Source organism: Mobula birostris, chromosome 5 (genome assembly GCF_030028105.1).
Source record: "Mobula birostris isolate sMobBir1 chromosome 5, sMobBir1.hap1, whole genome shotgun sequence".
NCBI lineage: Eukaryota > Metazoa > Chordata > Chondrichthyes > Myliobatiformes > Myliobatidae > Mobula > Mobula birostris.
This window is the reverse complement of record NC_092374.1, coordinates 174,896,094-174,915,395: the sequence shown is the minus strand read 5'-3', so window position 1 is coordinate 174,915,395 and position 19,302 is coordinate 174,896,094. Positions and strand designations below refer to the sequence as shown.

Sequence of the window (19,302 nt, the reverse complement as noted above, 5' to 3'; positions counted from 1 at the left end):
CACTTACTCTAATACTGACCCTGACCCTGGTCAGGTCCACCAGGTATGGATGCACACGGTAATGAGAGGCTCAGGTGGGGCAGGTAGGAGGAACTGATTTCCCTGAGCAGAGGAGTCCAAGATCAGAATCGGTCAGTGAGGAGAGAGAAACTGGGAGTGACCAGAGGAAAGAATATTTCATGCACCCTGCCCCAGAAGATGGCTGGAATCAAACACACTGACGGAGCAGTGAAGACAGACTCTCACAACATTGAAGATAGATCTAGACAGGCATCTGAATCACCAAGGTAGAGAGGGCAAGGAAATGGGATCAGAGTGTGCAAGTATGTGATCAGCAATGGCAGGTCGTGTCCAAGGGACTAAATCCTTGCAGTCTGACCCAACGGCTCTCGAACTGGGGAATTGTGACCGTTACTCTATAAGATGATCAGAGGTTTAGATAACATGGACAACAGCTTTGGCTTTAAGCAGGAAAGCAATGTCTAGTACCAAAGAACATCCCTATGAGGTTGATTGAAAGAAAGTACAGAGGGTGAATGTCAGGGGGGTGAATGGAACACTGCTGGGGGTGGTGGTCGAGGTTGACACATTACCGACAGTTAAGAGGAGGAAACTGTTATAATGGGAGGAGGAAACGTGGTGGGGAATGGTGGGGTTGGATGTGGGCACCCTTGGGTGTAGAAACACAAGGGTACTGGGATGGGGTTCGCTGAGGAATGCCAGGAGGACACACCCTTCCCAAGCCCCCTTCCCCAGGGGAACAGTCCAACTCCCTTCTGTCCTACCTTTCTTTTTGTAGGCAACACCAACAGCGATGACCATCACCAGGATCACCAGGACCACATCTATAGCGATGACCAAGATCGGGATGGAGTTGGGCTTCAGATCTATTGCTGATTCAGAGAAACAGTCACATCAGTGACAGAGACAGTGTTAACCCCGATTCTCCTAGACCAATCCCACCCACACTCTCCCATCCCACCAACCACCCTGTCTTAGAAACATGGATTCCTCCCTTTGTCCAACCCTGGGCCTATGGTCAACAGTGACCCCTCACTGTGCTCTTGAACCAGAGGTCAACAGTGTCCCAGCCTTGGGCCAGTGGTCAGCCAAGCCCCCTCACTTTCACTGCCCGTGTACCGCCCCACCAGTGAGTGTTTCTTACCCAGCAACATGACGAGGGGCTCGGGGAGACTCCGGTGTTCCACCCGACAGGAGAACTCTGCTGTGTCCATGGGCTCCACCTGCACCGTCCTGGTCAGCTGGTAGGTGTTGTCGTGATTGGGCAGGACCTCGTGGGAATGGATCTCCTCCAGGATCCGGTCGTCCCGCAGAATAGTCACGTTGATAGACTGAGGGTAGAAGCCAGTGGCCACACAGGAGAGGTGGCGGCCGTCCTTGGAGGCGGTGAACGAGACTTCGGGGGGATCTGGGGTGGGAGAGAAGAGGCAGTGAGTGTTGGGAAGAAGGGAGAAAGAGGAGATGAGGAGACGGGGAGGGAGATGGGGAGACGGGGAGGGAGATGGGGAGATGGGGAGACGGGGAGACGGGGCAGAGAGGAGGGGAGATGGGGCAGAGAGAGGAGACGGGGCAGAGAGAGGAGACGGGTGGAAGGGGGCACAGTGCAAGTGTGAGGGGGGGGTCACTGCTAGACACACATTCCCCCCCCCCCACTCACTGGGCTCTAGGTGACTCTCCCCGGCCTTGACGTATCTCTTCACTGCGTCAATGCACTCCTGATCCAGGTAACCCTTGTTGTACTGGTTGTAGTCCGAATCCTGGTCCCAATTGTCCTTGGTGATCTGACCCCAGGGCACAGGGGTCACCCACACCATCTGGTCCTTGTCAAAGGCGATGAGGTCTGACCCGTCCCAGCCGTACTGAATGAACCCGCTGGTGGTCCCGTCGTCACGGAGCTCACAGCCAACCATAAACTGGTAAATGTGGATCCCTGGAACAAACCCGGGGGGGGGGTGGTGGGCACATCCACATCTGTCAAACGTGGCTCAAAATCACACCCCCAACAATGCCGACAGTTACCTTCATAATTCTCACAGTTACCCCATCACCCCCCACAATCCCCACCGTTAGACCTGTCCCCCCAGATTCCCACAGTCACCACTAACCCCTTCCACAATCCCCAGTCACCCCTACACCCCCCACAATGCCCAGTTACCCTGTCACCCCAATCACCCCCACCACCACTCCCTCAACAATCCCTAGTTTCCCCTATCCCCCACAATCCCTTTACCCCATTCCCCCATCCCCACAGTCACCACCAAACCCCTTCACAATCTCCAGTCACCCCTACACACCCCACAATGCCGCTACCCCATCCTCCCACAATCCCGTTACCCTGTACACCCCACAATCCCCAGTTACCTGTCACCCCAAATCACCCCCACTGCCCCACAATCACCACCACTCCCTCCACAATCCCGTTACCCCTACCCCCAACAATCCCCATAGTTACCCCATCTCCAATACCTTGGTACCAACCCCCCAGCTTCACCCATCATCCCCACAGTTACCCCATCCCTACCACAATCCTGTTACCCCATCCCCACCACAGTCCCATTACCCCATCCCCACCACAATTACACCCCTCCCCACCATAATCCCCAAAGTTACCCTCAACCCCCAGTTACCCCATACCCCCACAAACCTCATTTACCCTGTACCCCCATAATCCCTGCAGTTACCCCGTCACCCACAATCCCGTCACCCATTCAGCCCCCACAATCCCTAGTTACCTCCACCCCTACAATCTCCAGTTACCTTGTTCCCCCCACAATTCCCAGTTACCCCATCCCCCAATACCCAGTTACCCTGTCTCAACACCCACAGTTACCCCATCCCCACAGTTTCACCCTTCCCCCACAATCCTCATTGTTACTCCATCACGCCCACAATCCCCATAGTCGCCCCATCGCTCCCACAATCCCCATTGTCACTCTGTCTCTGCCACAAACCCCAGTTAACCTATCCCCACAGTTAAGCAGTCGCCCCACAATCCCCAGTTACCCAGTCCCACCCACAATCCCGAGTTACCCCATCTCCCTGACAATCCCCACAGTTACCCTGTCCCCAATACCCAGAGCTACCCCATCCCAATACCCAGTTACCCCGTCCCCACAGTTTCACCCATCATCCCCAGTTACCCATCCCCCCACAATCTCCATAGTTACCCCATCACCCACACAATCCTCACAGTCGCCCCATCACTCCCACAATCCCTAGTTACCCTGTCCCCCCACAATCCCCAGTTACCCAGTCCCACCCACAATCCTGTCACCCCATCCCCCCAACAATCCCCAGTTACCCCATCCCCCACCCAAATCCCAGTTACCTCGTACCCCTCATAGACCCCATAGTTTCCCTGTACCCTCCACAATCCCCACCGTGACCACCACCCATTCCACAATCCCGACAGTTACCCTCCATGTGGAGGAAAAGGATTAATGAGCTACGTGACTAGGGTCAAGGAGACTGCAAAGCAAAGACCCTTGTGTGCAAATAGAGAATGTTACGTGCTAACTCTCGCGAGATCAGGTATGAGTCTAATCTGCTGCGACCAGAGAAACAGGAACTAATGTGCTCAGCTCTGCAAGATAGTTCAACTTGTAACTGCTCTTTTCTCTCTAAGTTTTTTGTAGTGAACAGTAACATATTGGCAGAGTGGTAATATTCTTATGCAATGACTGGATATATTATAATGAGTCTGCTGTTACTATGCTGAACAGTATAAAAGGACACTATTGTAACAGGAGAGTAGAGTCGGGTGCTGGTGGAGACCAGCTCTCTCTCTCCTCGGTCCCAAGTAAAATAAAGGTCCCGAAACGAGACTCAGGAGTCAGGTAACACACATCAAAGTTGCTGGTGAACGCAGCAGGCCAGGCAGCATCTGTAGGAAGAGGTGCAGTCGACGTTTCAGGCCGAGACCCTTCGTCAGGAGTCAGGTATTCTTTTCATCCCACTAAGGTCAAATTTTCACGACAATCTGGCGTAAGTCAACAGGATCCCAGCACTAACGGGATACTAACAGAGGGACAGCTGTGGAAAACCCCAGTAGAAAAGGAAATCGACTGGGGTAGCTATCATAATGTGCACAAGAAAGCTGCGACTCTTGTGCCTGGGGGATAGTCCTGGCTGCTCCAACGGTGAAAAGGAGAGCCGGGACCAAACATTCACAATCTGGCAATTGAGTGAATATGGAAGAAGTGAGAGATTTGGCAGGAGCGATTATAGCTCAAGGGACCTAACTCTAGGAGTAAGGCATCCCAAGGCTGCCCAGTGTAGAGGCAACTCTGGGGGTACTTATCTCCGGCCGGATCGCCGGCCGATACAGTAATACATGAAACGGGATAACATTTAGTAATGACCTGTACGGGTGGTCCCAAGGAGATTGGCCCTATGTCGGAACATTTAACTTGCTTACGCAAGTTAAGATAAGGGACTGGAAAGAGACTGTGGAAATGGGAGATGGGGATCCGAATTGGGATCTGAATTATATGATCGGCTGTTTTAATAAATGGGAGGAGGTGGCCAAGAGACTCTGGCCCCCTAAGCCCCCTTGGAAAGATAAAGGACCACATAAGAGTAATCCCCCGGCCTCCCAACCACTGCTGGGACAGTATATCAGATCGGCCCCGAGTGATCCCCCGGAGGGGGACACAGAGGAATTGACACAGATGGCCACCCCCTGTGGGCGAGGTCAGAGGCAGAGACAGCCAGGCCCCCGGCCACGGTATCAACCCCCTCTCCGTGAGGACGGGGCCGTGACGGCTCCAGGAGGTGCGAGGGCTGCCGGAGATGAGACCGAAGTGAGCAGCACCACAGGTGATGCAGGAGGCCACGTGCTACTACTACGTTGACTCAGGCCTAGGGGGCTGGCATCGGGCACGATGATGGACTCTCCACTTCTCCCTCTCCCTCATCAGTGTGTTCAGTTCATCTACATCAGCCGCGCCGCTGTCTTCTAGGAGTGTGTTGACCGTAGTCTTGGGAGGGTGCCCAGGGTTCATCCTCCCGTGCTTGGGCTCCCGTATGATGACTAGGCTGGCAGGTAGCTCGGGGTGGCGTAGACAGTGCCCCGCTAGTTGCAGTCTTCTCGCCTCGATTTTAGTGGAGAGCATCGGTAGGTCGTTATTGAGCTCGACGTTCGCCATGTGCTGTTGCCAACTCAAGTCAAGAGCCAACCAGAGCATTCATGTATAGTAACCATCCAGAGACTTTCACATCGTCTTGGTGAGTGTCTACGCCTCACATCCGTATGTGAGAATGGGCTCTATGACTGCTATGAAGGTCCTCTTTTTAAGCCCTCTGGACTTCCAGATTTCCTTCTTGTCGTTCATAGCCCTCCACGCCAGCGCCTTCCGTACCTTTATGTCCTTCTCCGAACTCATCAGTCTTGACCCGAGGTACCTAAAGTCAAAGACTTTCTTAATGGTATCATTCTTTACATTCTTGAGTGTACTTTCGTCGCACTTAAACACCACGTACTCTGTCTTTTTAACGTTTAGGTGAAGTCCAACTTTACTGCACTCAATAAAGGCCGCGTGACTCGACAGCAAATACGGGGACGAAGAGAGAGAGAAGAAAAGGAGGGGACAAACCCCTCAATTCAGGCCCCCAAATATCATGATAGGTGACGTCCCTGTATCCCAACCGAAGTACTCATCATGGTCACAGAGGCGCCTGACCCCTTAAAGAAACCAAACACCTTCCACAATTGGTTGGTCCTGATGCTATATACTTGCCCCTCCTAGGGGGATGCACAGATACTATATAATCACCCCTCCCAGGGGAATGTACAGATACCGTATACTCACCCCTCCCAGGGGAATGTACAGGTACTGTATACTCACCCCTCCCCGGGGAATGTACACATACTGTATACTCACCCCTCCCGGGGGATGTACAGATACTATATACTCACCATTCCCTGGGGAATGTACCGATACTATACACACACTCCTCCCTGGGGAATGTGGAGATGATATATACTCGCCCCTCTCTAGGAAATGTATAGATACTATATACTGTTACATACCTCATAATGGGTTAAAGAACCAGCAGAAATGGAAAACACTTTTAGTCTGGTATTGCTTTTAACTAATGCTATTTTTATTAGTAACTACCTAATAATACTATAAAATCAGATAAATCAAACAAGTTAGCAAAAATCATGCATATATAAGTGTGGAAATATATAAAAGCCAAGCTTCTTCCAGCTTAGGGTGTAAGTGGATACAGTCTTATGATAGTAGGTAAGATAGTTCAGTTCAATGCTCAGGTTAATTAATGTGAGATGTTTGTAATCCAAAGGCGAATGCTGTGAGAAGGCAATTACATCGATATTCCACAGATTCTATGACAGCAATACAGAATAACAATAGTGGTAGGTTATCTCCGAAGTTGTTCCACTCCATACACAAAGTATCACCGACAGTGATCTTCAACGAATATCCTTTCAACACAAGTGGTACCACACCTGAATTCAGCTACGGGTCATTCCAAAGTGTGGCCACAGGATACTCCAACAGAATCCACGTAGGGATTATCACCAACAGTAGTCTATCACTAAGGGGACCTTCTTCAAGTGGTAAAGCTACCAACCCAGGCAAGGATTATCACACACAGGTAGTTTCCACACAAGGTTACTCCAAACACACAACTGTGATAGCCATTTATCCAGTTCCACGACATACGAAATAACTCCAACAGTGATTTGCCACGGGGTGCCTTTCTTCAGTGAACTACCACACCCAAATAAGGGTAACACACAAGTGATATTCACAAAGTACTCCCCTTACCAGAGAACCCACTCCTGTGGATTAACTACATGACAGTCACACCTTCGTATTCGAATGGAATCAAACTCACCCTGGCGGGCTACTTAGAGAGAGAGTCCAAACAGTGACCTCTTTGTCACTAGGCTTCTTCTGGTACAAACCTTCCTCTCCCTGCTTCTCTTCCTTTAAAGTCACCGAATGTGACCACAAAAAGGAGACTGTCTTCTGTGGTAAAGTTACCAACCCAGGCGAGGGTTGGACACACCGATAACTTCCCACCGGTCACATCTTTTCCACACTGCGAGAGCCACTGATCGACTCTCCTGACTGATCCTCCAAAAACCCATCTTTCTGTGGGCACAACAAAGCTCACCCAGTGTCCAAAACCATGTGTGTGTCTAACAACCAGCTGACCTCGTATTTATCTCAGCATGCTGAACACCAGCTGTCCATCACATAACACCGCCCTCGGTTACCGTGCGACTCACGAGCTGCTCGTTCCTCTCTCTCTCTCTTTCCATGGCACCCAGAAGCTGCCAGCAGTAGTCAGTGTCCTTGTAAAGGTGGAAACACGAGCTGAAAGGCAGACTCTGCCCTCTCTCTCTCAGCAAAAATCCAAAAGTTACTCTCTGTTCTATCTTGTGCCTTAAAGTGACAGTCCACAGAAAATATGAACCCTGGGAGTACATAATACGGGGCATCAGGTACATAACAATACTCACCCTCCCTGCGGAATGTACAGATACTATATACTCACCCCCCCTAGGGAATGTACAGATACTATATACTCACTCCTCCCTGGGGAATGTACAGATACTATATACTCACTCCTCCCCGGGGAATGTACAGATACTATATACTCACCTTCCCTGGGATGTACAGATACTATATACTCACCCCACCCTGGGGAATGTACAGATACTATATACTCACTCCTCCCCGGGGAATGTACAGATACTATATACTCACCCCTCCCTAGGGAATGTACAGATACTATATACTCACTCCTCCCTGGGGAATGTACAGATACTATATACTCACTCCTCCCTGGGGAATGTACAGATACTATATACTCAGCCCTCCCCGGGGAATGTACAGATACTATATACTCACCCCTCCCCAGGGAATGTACAGATACTATATACTCACCCCTCCCAAGGGAATGTACAGATACTATACACTCACTCCTCCCCGGGAAGTACAGATACTATATACTCACCCCTCCCAAGGGAATGTACAGATACTATATACTCACTCCTCCCCAGGGAATGTACAGATACTATATACTCACTCCTCCCCGGGAAGTACAGATACTATATACTCACCCCTCCCAAGGGAATGTACAGATACTATATACTCACTCCTCCCCAGGGAATGTACAGATACTATATACTCACTCCTCCCCAGGGAATGTACAGATACTATATACTCACCCCTCCCAAGGGAATGTACAGATACTATATACTCACTCCTCCCCGGGAAGTACAGATACTATATACTCACCCCTCCCTGGGGAATGTACAGATACTATATACTCGCCCTTCCCTGGGGGATGTGCAGATGCTATTAAAACGTGCCCGTCGTCCTCTGGGCCTTCGCTAAAGGAGGCTTTTGTGATACCCCCGGGGGATGGAGCAGACTGGGGACAGGATGACACGGTGCCCAGTAATGAGACAATCTCACACTGGTTGGAGAATGGAGGGAAAACTGCTATAATGGGGGAGCACGGAGACATAGCGGTAAAGGGGAGGTGACACGGTGCTCGCAGAGGAAGGGTGAACCAATTCCAGATTTTGTAGCAAGGTTTAAGCAGAAGTGGGGAGAGAGTGTTGGGACACCCTTAGAGGGGAATGGTCCCTTGGCCATCCAGACTTTGTTAACCTGCATGAGGCCGCTGCAAGCCCAAGGATATAAATTACAGAATCTGCTTTGGACATATGGATCGGGAGGGACTCTTTTCTCAGGAAACAGACGAGAGAGGGAAAATGTCAGTAGGCCAGTACTCCCAAAGCAAAGGGTGCCCATCTCAGGGATGAGGTGGGGAAGGGGAGGGAATTCGGGGTTTCGAAGAAATCTCCCTGATTCCCCAAGCGACCAATGCTGTCGTTGTGGTGAGAAGTGGCACTGGGCCCGAGATTGCCAAACTACATACCGAAATTGCGGGAAAAGGGACAGTGGGCCCGGAACTGTCACCCCCGCCCCTTGCCGTCCCCCTCCCCAGGCTTCAGAGGATCAACAGTTGCCCACTTCCTCTTTTACTCATCCCTCGCCTCAGCAATAGGGGCGCCACGGAGAACCGGTGGTGCGGGCAGCAGCCATCAGACTATCCAGAAGGATGAGAGAAGAGCCCATGGTGGTTGTAAAAACAGGAGATAGTGAGGGGTCTTGTCTGATTGATATGGAGCTACTCTGTCTTCTGTGCCCCCCACCACCCCCGCGGACGCGCAAGCGAATGGACAGTCGATTAGCACCATCGGGATAGCCAGTGTCCCGATGACAGAAACCCTTTTCGACCCCTCCCTCGCTGACAATAGATAACGTGGATGTTACTGATACCTGTATAATTTCTAAAGACAAGCCCCTCCCCTTGTTAGGCAGACAGACTCTATAAGTTAGCTGCGACTTTGTACTGTCGGCCTGATGGTATTTACGTGGATCTCCCGTAAATTTGCATCCCGCAGATGTTAAAGCTCACTGGAAGAAAAGGACCATTCAGCGGCTGGCCTGACAGTAGAGGCTATCTCCACGCTACTAGACCAACACCGCGTAGTGTTAGCAGCCGAATTTAAATTTTCGTTCAGCCTGCTGGAAACAAAACTTGATCAAATCCAATGCAAAGTGGAGGACCATGGCCATCGCTTACCCTCTCTCGAGCTTGCTACGGACGACCTGAGCCAGCGCATCAGTGAGCTGGAAAACATCTGCTCCAGCTTACTCGAAAACAATACCAAGCTAATGGCTAAAGTTACTAACTTGGCATGTTGGCCTTCATAACAAGGGGACTTGAGTATAGGAGCAAAGAGGTCCTTCTGCAGTTGTACAGGGCCCTGGTGAGACCACATCTGGAGTATTGTGTACAGTTTTGGTCTCCAAATTTGAGGGAGGACACTCTTGCTACTGAGGGAGTGCAGCGGAGGTTCACGAGGTTAATTCCCGGGATGGTGGAACTGTCATATGTTGAAAGATTGGAGCGACTGGGCTTGTATACACTGAAATTTAGAAGGATGAGAAGGGGATCTGACTGAAACATACAAGATTATTAAGGGATTGGACACGCTAGAGGCAGGAAACACGTTCCGGATGTTGGGGGAGTCCAGAACCAGAGGCCACAGTTTAAGAATAAGGGGTAGACCATTTAGAACGGAGTTGAGGAAAAACTTTTTCACACAGAGGGTTGTGGTTCTGTGGAATGCTCTGCCTCAGAAGGCAGTGGAGGCCAATTCTCTGGATGCTTTCAAGAAAGAGTTAGATGGAGCTCTTAAACATAGCGGAGTGAAGGTTATGGGGATAAGGCAGGAACGGGGTACTGATTGTGGATGATCAGCCATGATCACAGTGAATGGCGGTGCTGGCTCGAAGGGCTGAATGGCCTACTCCTGCACCTATTGTCTGTTGGAGGACTGGAGCAGATGACAGAACCTACGCATCCCTGGCCTGCCCGAATCCATTGAAGGCAGGCGTCCTACTGAATTTTTTTTCCAGTCTGCTTTGCAAGATCTTTGGGAAGGAGACACTCCCATCCCCGCCAGAGATTGATAGAGCCCACCATTCACTAGCAGCTAAACCAGCCCCAGGACAGAGATCGTGCCCGGTTATTCTTCGACTTCACCACTACCAGATTAAAGACAAAATAATCTACCTGCAGATGCTGGGGTCAAAGCCACACTCACAACACGCTGGAGGAACTCAGCAGGTCGGGCAGCATCCGTGGAAACGATCAGTCGACGTTTCGGGCCGGAACCCTTCGTCAGGACTGTAGTGGGAAGGGGCAGAGGCCCTATAAAGAAGGTGGGCGGAGGGCGGGAAGGAGAAAGCTGGTAGGTTCCAGGTGAAAAACCAATAAGGGGAAAGACAAAGGGTGGGGGAGAGAGGCAGGGAGGGGATGGGCAGGAAAGGTGAAGAAAGAATAGGGGAAAACACAATGGGTAGTAGAAGGAGGCGGAACCATGAGGGAGGTGGTAGGCAGCTGGGGGAGGGGGCAGAGTGAAATAAGGGTAGAGGAAGGGAGGGGGAGGGAATTACTGGAAGTTGGAGAATTCTATGATCATACCAAGGGGCTGGAGACTACCTAGACGGTATATGAGGTGTTGCTCCTCCAACCTGAGTTTAGCCTCATCATGGCAGTAGAGGAGGCCATGTATGGACATATCTGAATGGGAGTGGGAAGCAGAGTTGAAGTGGGTGGCAACCGGGAGATCCTGCCTGTTGTGGCAGACGGAGCTGAGGTGCTCGACGAAGCGATTAAAGACCAGATTAAAGATCTCCTGGTTAGGGAGGCCCGGCGCAGATGAAAGTTACAATACCACGGCCAGCAGATTCAGGTTGTGGAGGACTACTCTCCCGAAGTTTTGAGCCTCCGAGCCCAGTACAGAGAAGTAATGACGGAGCTATACAACCGAGGATTCAGGCCTTCCCTTCTATATCCTGCACGGCTCCGCATTACACTTCCCAGCGGAGACAAGAAGTGGCTACGCTCGGTAGATGAAGCACGAAAATACATCGATAGCCTCCCCACTATACTGAATACTTCATAAGATATTTTTATCCCATAGCCTCTGCCAGGTAACATTAGCAGTACATGGATGGTGAGCTCTGGTCTGACTTGGCTGGGTTAGGTACGGACTACCACGATAGGTGGAATAATATTCATTCAGTCTGCTCTCGAGAGGGAGAGTATTTCCTTTTACCTCCAATCCAGTGAACTCTACAACCTTTCGTGGGAAGAGCACTGGGTAAACTCTGTTTATTTTTTTTCAAATATCAGTCTATATTTCTGTTTTATGGTTCAATTTGTAGAGCCATGTTTAATAAACCTTGGGGGAATTGTTTTATCTCTCACTAAGCACATTGTCAGTTTAGGAGTGTTGAATGTTTACTGTTTAACTAACAGTGACAGAGTTTAAGATGACGCTACGAGTGACAGGAAGTTGTACTGTTGGATGATCGTTGGTCTTCAGAGCTTGCTGCTCTGCTCTCTGGCAGCTGTCTTGTTGTGGGTTGGGGGGGTGGGGGGAGGGTACTCCAATGCCGGTACTGTTTTTAAGAACCCTCAGAAGTCCTTGTTATACAGGATTTATTTCTGCCCTGTTTCTCTTTGAATTACACTCCTGCCTTAGAACTGATACCCGAAAACGTGACACCGTTTATGCCTACCAACCTGTATCCTTTTTAAAGGAGAATGGTTGGTCCGTTAAATTTTGTGAACTGGAATGTCAAGGGGTTGAATCACCCTGTTAAAAGAAGGAAGGTATCCTCACATCTCAAACATTTAATACAGCAATTGCATTTCTACAAGAAACACACATTCACAGTTCTGACAATTCCCATCTTATGTCACGATGGGTGGGAAAGCAATTCCACTCCACTTTTCAGGCTAAAGCCAGGGGGAGGTCTCAATTCTCATAAATCAAAATGTCCCCTTTGAACTCCACAACAAAATATCAGATACAAACAGCTGTTTTGTCATTGTCTCGGGGAAAATTATAGAACACACTGGTAGTGTTGGCTAACATATACGCTCCTAACTCAGATGATGTGGACTTCTTTGAATGTTTTTTCTCTGCGCTGCCTGATTTGAGTTCATACTCTCTCATACTAGGTGGAGACTTCAACTGTTGGTTAGATCCAGTGCTGGATCGATCATCTCCTACTCCCAGAGTACAGAGCAAATCTGCCTCATTAATTCAGTCCTTCCTCTCCAACTATGGCACCTCTGATGTATGGCACTTTCTCCACCCAAATAAGAGAGAATATTCTTTCTTCTCACACATTTTCTAGAAGTGACTACTTTCTAATTGATAACCAGATGATTCCATTGGGCCGTTCCTGTGTTTATCAGAGAATAGTGATATCAGACCACGCTCCGGTTGTCCTGTCTATAACTCTTCCTGGCCTTCCTCAAATAAATAATCATTGGCGTTTTAATTCGACCTTACTGTCAGATAGTGACTTTGTAAAATTTATGGACGACCAGATAATCTTTTTCCTTAATACTAATACGTCACCTGAAACCTCAAGCCAGGTTGTTTGGGATGCTCTGAAAGCATACCTCAGGGGTCAAGTTATTTCCTACACCGCGAATATGAAAAGAAAGAACCACAAAGAATGTCTTGACCTGGCCAATCAAATTAAAGAAATAGACCAACAATATGCTCAAACTAAAAATCCAGAGCTGTACAAAAAACGAGTGGAAATCCAAACTAAATTTGACCTTATTTCCACTCATCCAATTGAATGCCAAATCTTGAAGAGCAAGTGCCAGTTCTATATTCATGGTGACAAATCTGGTAAATTTTTAGCCAACTAATTAAGGGGCTTCAAAGCCAAACAACACATCACAACAATTCAAATGGAAAACAGAAGCATCACCTCGAATCACTCTGAAATCAACGACACATTCGGGAATTTTTACTCCCAACTTTACACCTCTGAATCCCCAAATGATCACATTTTGGTCGAGAATTTTTTAAATAGCTTAAATATCCCTACACTCTCTCTAGATCTCAAAATGAGACTGAATGAGCCAACATCATTAGAGGAAATATCCTCAGCCATCTCGTTACTGCAGACTGGTAAATCTCCAGGACCCGATGGGTTCCCGGTAGAATTCTTTAAATCATTTTCATCACTGCTCTCACCTCAACGAACCTTGGTTTTATCTGATTCATTTAACTGCCAGCATCATTTAACGAAGCATGCATCATTCTTCTGGCGAAAAGAGGCAGAGATCCAACAGAATGCTCATCATACAGGCCAATCTCTCTGTTAAATGTCGATGTCAAAATCTTAACTAAAGTTCTGGCCCGTAGATTGGAGAACATCCTACCCTCTATTATTTCTGAAGACCAAAAAGGTCTTGTCAAAAACCGCCTCCCTTTTTTAACATACGCTGTCTTTTAAATATCTTATACTCACCTTCAGGGATTCCTGAATGTGTTATCTCCTTAGACACAGAGAAAGCGTTCGACCGTGTGGAATGGAATTACCTCTTTGCTGTTTAAAAAAATTTGATTTTGGACCAAGTTTCATCACGAGGATTAAACTGTTATATTTGTGTCCCACTGCCTCTGTTTTGACCAACTCTCAGCAATCCCAACCTTTCAACCTGAAACGTGGAACCCGCCAAGGGCGCCCTTTAAGCCCTTTACTTTTCGATCTGGCCATAGAGCCACTGTGTGGATCTGACGGGGGTTTAGAGGGAGGGAGTTGAGCACAAAGTCTCCCTTTATGCTGACAATCTTTTACTTTTTATATAATGCCCGATCACCCCCTTACCCCCTTACTCTTTAACAAATTTAGCCAGTTTTCAGGATACAATCTTAACTTAGACAAGAGCAAACTTTTTTCAATAAATGGAGAAGCACAGGCGTCAGAGTTCCAGAACCTCCCTTTTAAGGCAGTGAATAACCAATTTACATACCTTGGTGTCACAGTAACAAGGAAATATAAGCGTCCCTTTGGAGAAAATTTCATTAAATTGTTAAATCATACAAAACAGAGCCTAGCACAGTGGTCACCACTGTCCATGTCCCTGATGGGCCAAATCAATGTTGTCAAAATGAACATCATTCTTGTACCTTTTTCAATCCATACCAACTTTCATTCCTAAAGCCTTCTTTGACTTGCTAGACTCAGTCATATCGTCCTACTTATGGAAGGGCAAGCGTCCCTGACTGTATAAAGTCCATCTTCAAAAATCTAAAAGTGTTGGGGGCACGGCTTTGCCCAATTTTCACTTATATTACTGGGCAGCTAATATACGTTATCTCATCTTTTGGTCTCATTTCTACAACCAATCTGACTGCCCAATATGGGTGGCAATGGAACTGAACTCTATTAAGAATTTCTCCATCTCCGCACTTCTTGGATCCGCACTCCCTTTTCTTACTCCTAAACCAATTGTTAATCCTGTTATCAGGCACACCCTGAGAGTATGGGCCCAGTTCAGGAAGCATAGTGGTCTCCATGGCTTCTCTCTTTCAAGTCCTATTCTATATAATCATCTCTTCAAGCCTTCTATACATGATCCAACATTTCAAGACTGGTACAGAAAGGGCATCAGGCGCTTTAAAGATCTTTTTATAGACAACTGCTTTGCATCATTTGCACAACTGTCTGCAGAGTTTAACCTACCCAACACTCAACACTCAGATATTTGCAAATTAGACATTTTATCAGCCCTCTGATACCAAACTTCCCTGAGGCACCCAACACAAACGTCACTGATATCTTCTCTGCATGAATTCATTGCTCAAAGGTCCAATATTTACTATTTGCGACAAGCTAGTGGTTCTGAGGCGAGCTCCCTTGACAAAATTAAAACTGCAAGGGAGCAAGATTTAAATTTTTCACTGTCAGACAATGTATGGGATTCAGTTCTCAAGTTAGTTAACTCAACCTCTTTATGTGCCCGACACTGCCTGTTACAGTTCAAGGTCATACACAGGGCCCATATGTCTAAAACTAAATTATCTCGCATTTACTCAGATGTTAATCCCTGCTGTGAAAAAATGCGAAAGGAGCAAGGCTTCCCTTATTCACATGTACTGGACATGCCCTAGCTTGGAAAAATATTGGAAAGATGTTTTCCAAAGTCTATCCCAAATACTTAATTATAATTTGGAACCTAACCCTTTGATTGCTCTTTTGGGCACCCCCGGAGAGGGGGGCACACACCTAAGTCCGACCAAACATTGCACACCGTCTTTTGGCCAGGTGTGCAGTCTTGCTCAGGTGGAGGGATGCTGCTCCGCCCACCCACGCTCACTGGCTCAGGGACATCATTTCCAGTCTATACTTTGAGAAGATCCATTATTCAATTCTCAACTCGGACATAAAGTTCCAAAAGGTGTGGGGACCCTTTCTTGAATATTTTCTGAATGCCAGCCAAACTAAAGGCCCATCCTTTCTTCCTCTCCTCTGCACATAACTCCCTGACTTCCAGCATTCTCCGGTAAAATTCTACGGACTCAGACGTGTAAACATACAATGTTTGTGTGTTAGGAAAATACACCTTCTCTATACCAATGCAGCTCTGTGGGGACAAATGTTCTGTTTAAGCCTTCTTGCCAACGCAATGATGGCTTGCAGACGGGGATTGGGATTGGGAGGAGTGGGTCGGGGCAGGGAGACAACTAAAGCATGATTGTACTATGGGTGCATCTCTTTCACAGATGTGAATTGTACATTTGTTATGTACTGCACAAACCCCCTTTGTACTATGCTTTCTTTATTTTAAAAAAACAATGAAAATATTGCTGAGAAAAAAAAAGCTCGCTGGAGGAGTGAATGATTGTTGTGATACTCCGGTATCGTACTGCTGGCAACTGGGTTGCAAACCTTATTCCCCCCTCGTACAACAACCATGCACAGCCCTGAGGGATTCCTCTGACTTGCAAGGACAGTATTTGCAATAGCTCCTGGAAACCGGCCGGGAAAGCAAGATGCTTCACTGCACCGCTTTGTACGGGCAGGGCGCAGATCCCACCTACGATGAGCAGGCAGCCCCCTGTGTTGGAGACACGGAGACCTTGAGAACCGGGACCGGGATCCTTCTGTTCTTCAGCCCCAAAGGGCTGGGAATAGCAGTAGAATTTAACAACCAACAGCGAGACCGATAGAAAACAGAGGGGCTCTCTCACAGGAGACCTGCAGACCCCCACCTGACAGTGGCTGTTAGCACTGCCCCCCCTCGTTAAACCAAAGCGCATTGGATCTATGGTGCACCATCTGTCACAAATTTCACACCCAGCTCATACAATCTCTGTTTTAATCCCAGGCGCGGCTATGCTCATCTTTGACAGGCAGACAGGAAGGATTACCGTAAAACCTTGGATGTTAAAGGCATTATCCCAGTGACAGTGCCCGCCCCACCAGGCCCCCTAGTTTATCCAAAAGCTCTTGCTGGCGTTAACACCGGACTGTTATCCCCATCCCCTACAATCCCCACAGTTTCCCCCTCCCCCCACCCACAATTCCCAGTTGTCCCATCCCCCCCTCAGTTACCCCATCCCGTCCCCCAATCCCCACAGTTAACCCATCCCATACCCCAGCATTCCCCAGTTACTCCTGTTCCCTCCACAATCCCGTTACCCCATCCCAATCTCCAATTACCGCCATCCCAATACCCACAGTTACTCCCGTCCCCCCACAATCGCCAGTTACAACTGTCCCCCAATCCCCAGTTACTCTTGTTTTCCCAATCCCCAGTTACACCCATCTCCCCAAAATCCCCAGTTACACCCGCGCACCCCACAATCCCCAGTTTCCTCATCCCCCCCACAATCCCCACAGTTGCCCGTCCCATCCCCCCATAATCCCCAGTTACCCTTCCCCCAATCCCCATAGTTACCCCCCCATTCTCAGTTAATCCGTCCTTCCCACAATCCCCAGTCACACCTACCCTCCACAATTGCCACAGTCACCCCTATCCCCCCCCACAGTCACCCTGTTCCCCCTCCCCTCCATAATCCCTCCCATTGCTCCCCATTACACCCATCATACCCGGTCCCTCCCATCACCCCCCCCCATGTTGTTCACCACTCACCCCCTGTCTGGTTGGTCCGGCTCATGGCGATTGGGATGTTGGCCTTGAACCACTGATCCCATCCCTGATAGATCTGTGTGTTCCGCTCCCAGTAGTCGTCTCCCTGACTCTCCACCATCCACTGCTGACGGGGCACCGCCTTCCCCAACTCACTGTCATAGTAAATGATCGGCTCTTCGTCCACGTACCCAACTGTCATTATCTCAGGGACTCCCGACCCCGGAGTCACTCCCGTGAAGAAATAACGGAGAGAGTGAGAGCCTGGAACCGGAGCAGAGAGTTAGAGAGGCTTGGAGTCCAGATTGCAAGGAGAACCCATATCTGAAATCAGCACCCTGAGACCCAAATCCCTGGAGTCCACCCCCAACTTCTCCTGAGAGAATCAGGGTCCCAGAACCGGAGAATCAGGACTGACCCCTCACCCCAAGGGGAACATTCAAAGCAGAGACAGGATCTAACTGTCCGACACATTCTCCATTGATGGTCAGGACGTCGCTCAGTCGACAGAACCAGAGGCAACAGTGGGACAGGAGGAATTTGTGGGATCACTGGTGGAGGAAAGCAATAGGAAGGGTAGAAAAAGAAGGAGCGGCCATTCTACGAGATAATATTTGGCCTTTAGTGAAGGGATTGGACGGTAATGTAGTGGTTAGCATAGCACTTTATAGCGTCAAGGATCTGGGTTCAATTCCAGCTAAGCTCTGCAAGGAGTTTGTACATTCTGCACATGAATGTTTGAGTTTCATCTCGGAGCTCCGGTTTCCCCCCACATGACACAGACGTACAGGTTATACGTTTGGGCATGGTGTGCTACTTGCGCACAAAGGAATTTAAACTGCGCACAAGGGGTTGTCACCCTCGACCTCGTTGCCATGTTAAGTATATTTCACAATCATACACAATCACTTTTCCAGTTTCTGATGTGAACAGTGTTGACAACCTGGTGTTTATGACGACTTGCCCGCAGATTTCAGAACTGGCTATTGCATATGAGAAATAAAACTCAATGATGTGTATTATTTTATTTCTTTTAAACAACTAACCGAACGCGGTAATTTATTATCCTCAGAATTGCTTCAGGTTCACTTCCACTGAAAAATTCACTGTGCGCATGTTATTGTCGCGGGGCAAAAACGTGCCCAGCACAAGGTTTTTGACCACACTGGTCATTACAAATCAGAGGGGACACTGACGAGAAGCAAAGTAACACTTGCAGGCTTCCCCCAAAACATCCTCAGATTGTGTTGATCAATGAGGCAAATGACACATTTCACAGATGTTTCGATGCACTGTGATGTGACAACTGGAGCAAACACTCACCTATTCTTACAGGTGACTATTTTCTCTCCACAGAGAGGAGACTGGGGAGGTGAGGACATTGGTCTGTCCCTCCTGCAGGACATGAGAGTAGAGACATTTCCACTCACCACTAACACTGCAGGACATGTGTCCAGTCACAGCTCATGGCAGAACACACAGAGCTGCTGGACTCTGGGGCAGTTCAGATGCAGAAAATCCGGTAAAAGGTCCACTTAGTGATCTGGTCACATCACAAGTCGAGGAGGAGGAGATGGGTGACACCAGGTAGGACAGTAAGGACAGGCAGGTCGTGTCAGGGACTCTCAGTGGTCACTGCCCTCTCAAACACGTATACCATATCGGACACTGCTGGGGGAATAATCTCAAACACGTATACCATATCGGACACTGCTGGGGGAATAATCTCAAACACGTATACCATAT

At 48.7% G+C, this 19,302-nt stretch overlaps 1 protein-coding gene across 2 annotated transcripts in view; it reads right to left on the bottom strand.

Annotated features, from left to right (window-relative positions):
• LOC140198064 (class I histocompatibility antigen, F10 alpha chain-like) overlaps positions 1–19,302 on the bottom strand; it is a 37,150-nt gene that overhangs the window by 1,609 nt on the left and 16,239 nt on the right. For both annotated transcript variants that reach the window (XM_072258930.1, XM_072258931.1), the window contains exons 2-5: positions 17,560–17,820; positions 1,679–1,951; positions 1,166–1,429; positions 786–893 (exon numbers count right to left, since the gene is read on the bottom strand). In XM_072258930.1, coding sequence (XP_072115031.1) covers positions 786–893; positions 1,166–1,429; positions 1,679–1,951; positions 17,560–17,758 — 844 coding nt within the window. In that variant the 5' untranslated portion in view covers positions 17,759–17,820. The remainder of the gene's footprint in view (positions 1–785; positions 894–1,165; positions 1,430–1,678; positions 1,952–17,559; positions 17,821–19,302) is intronic.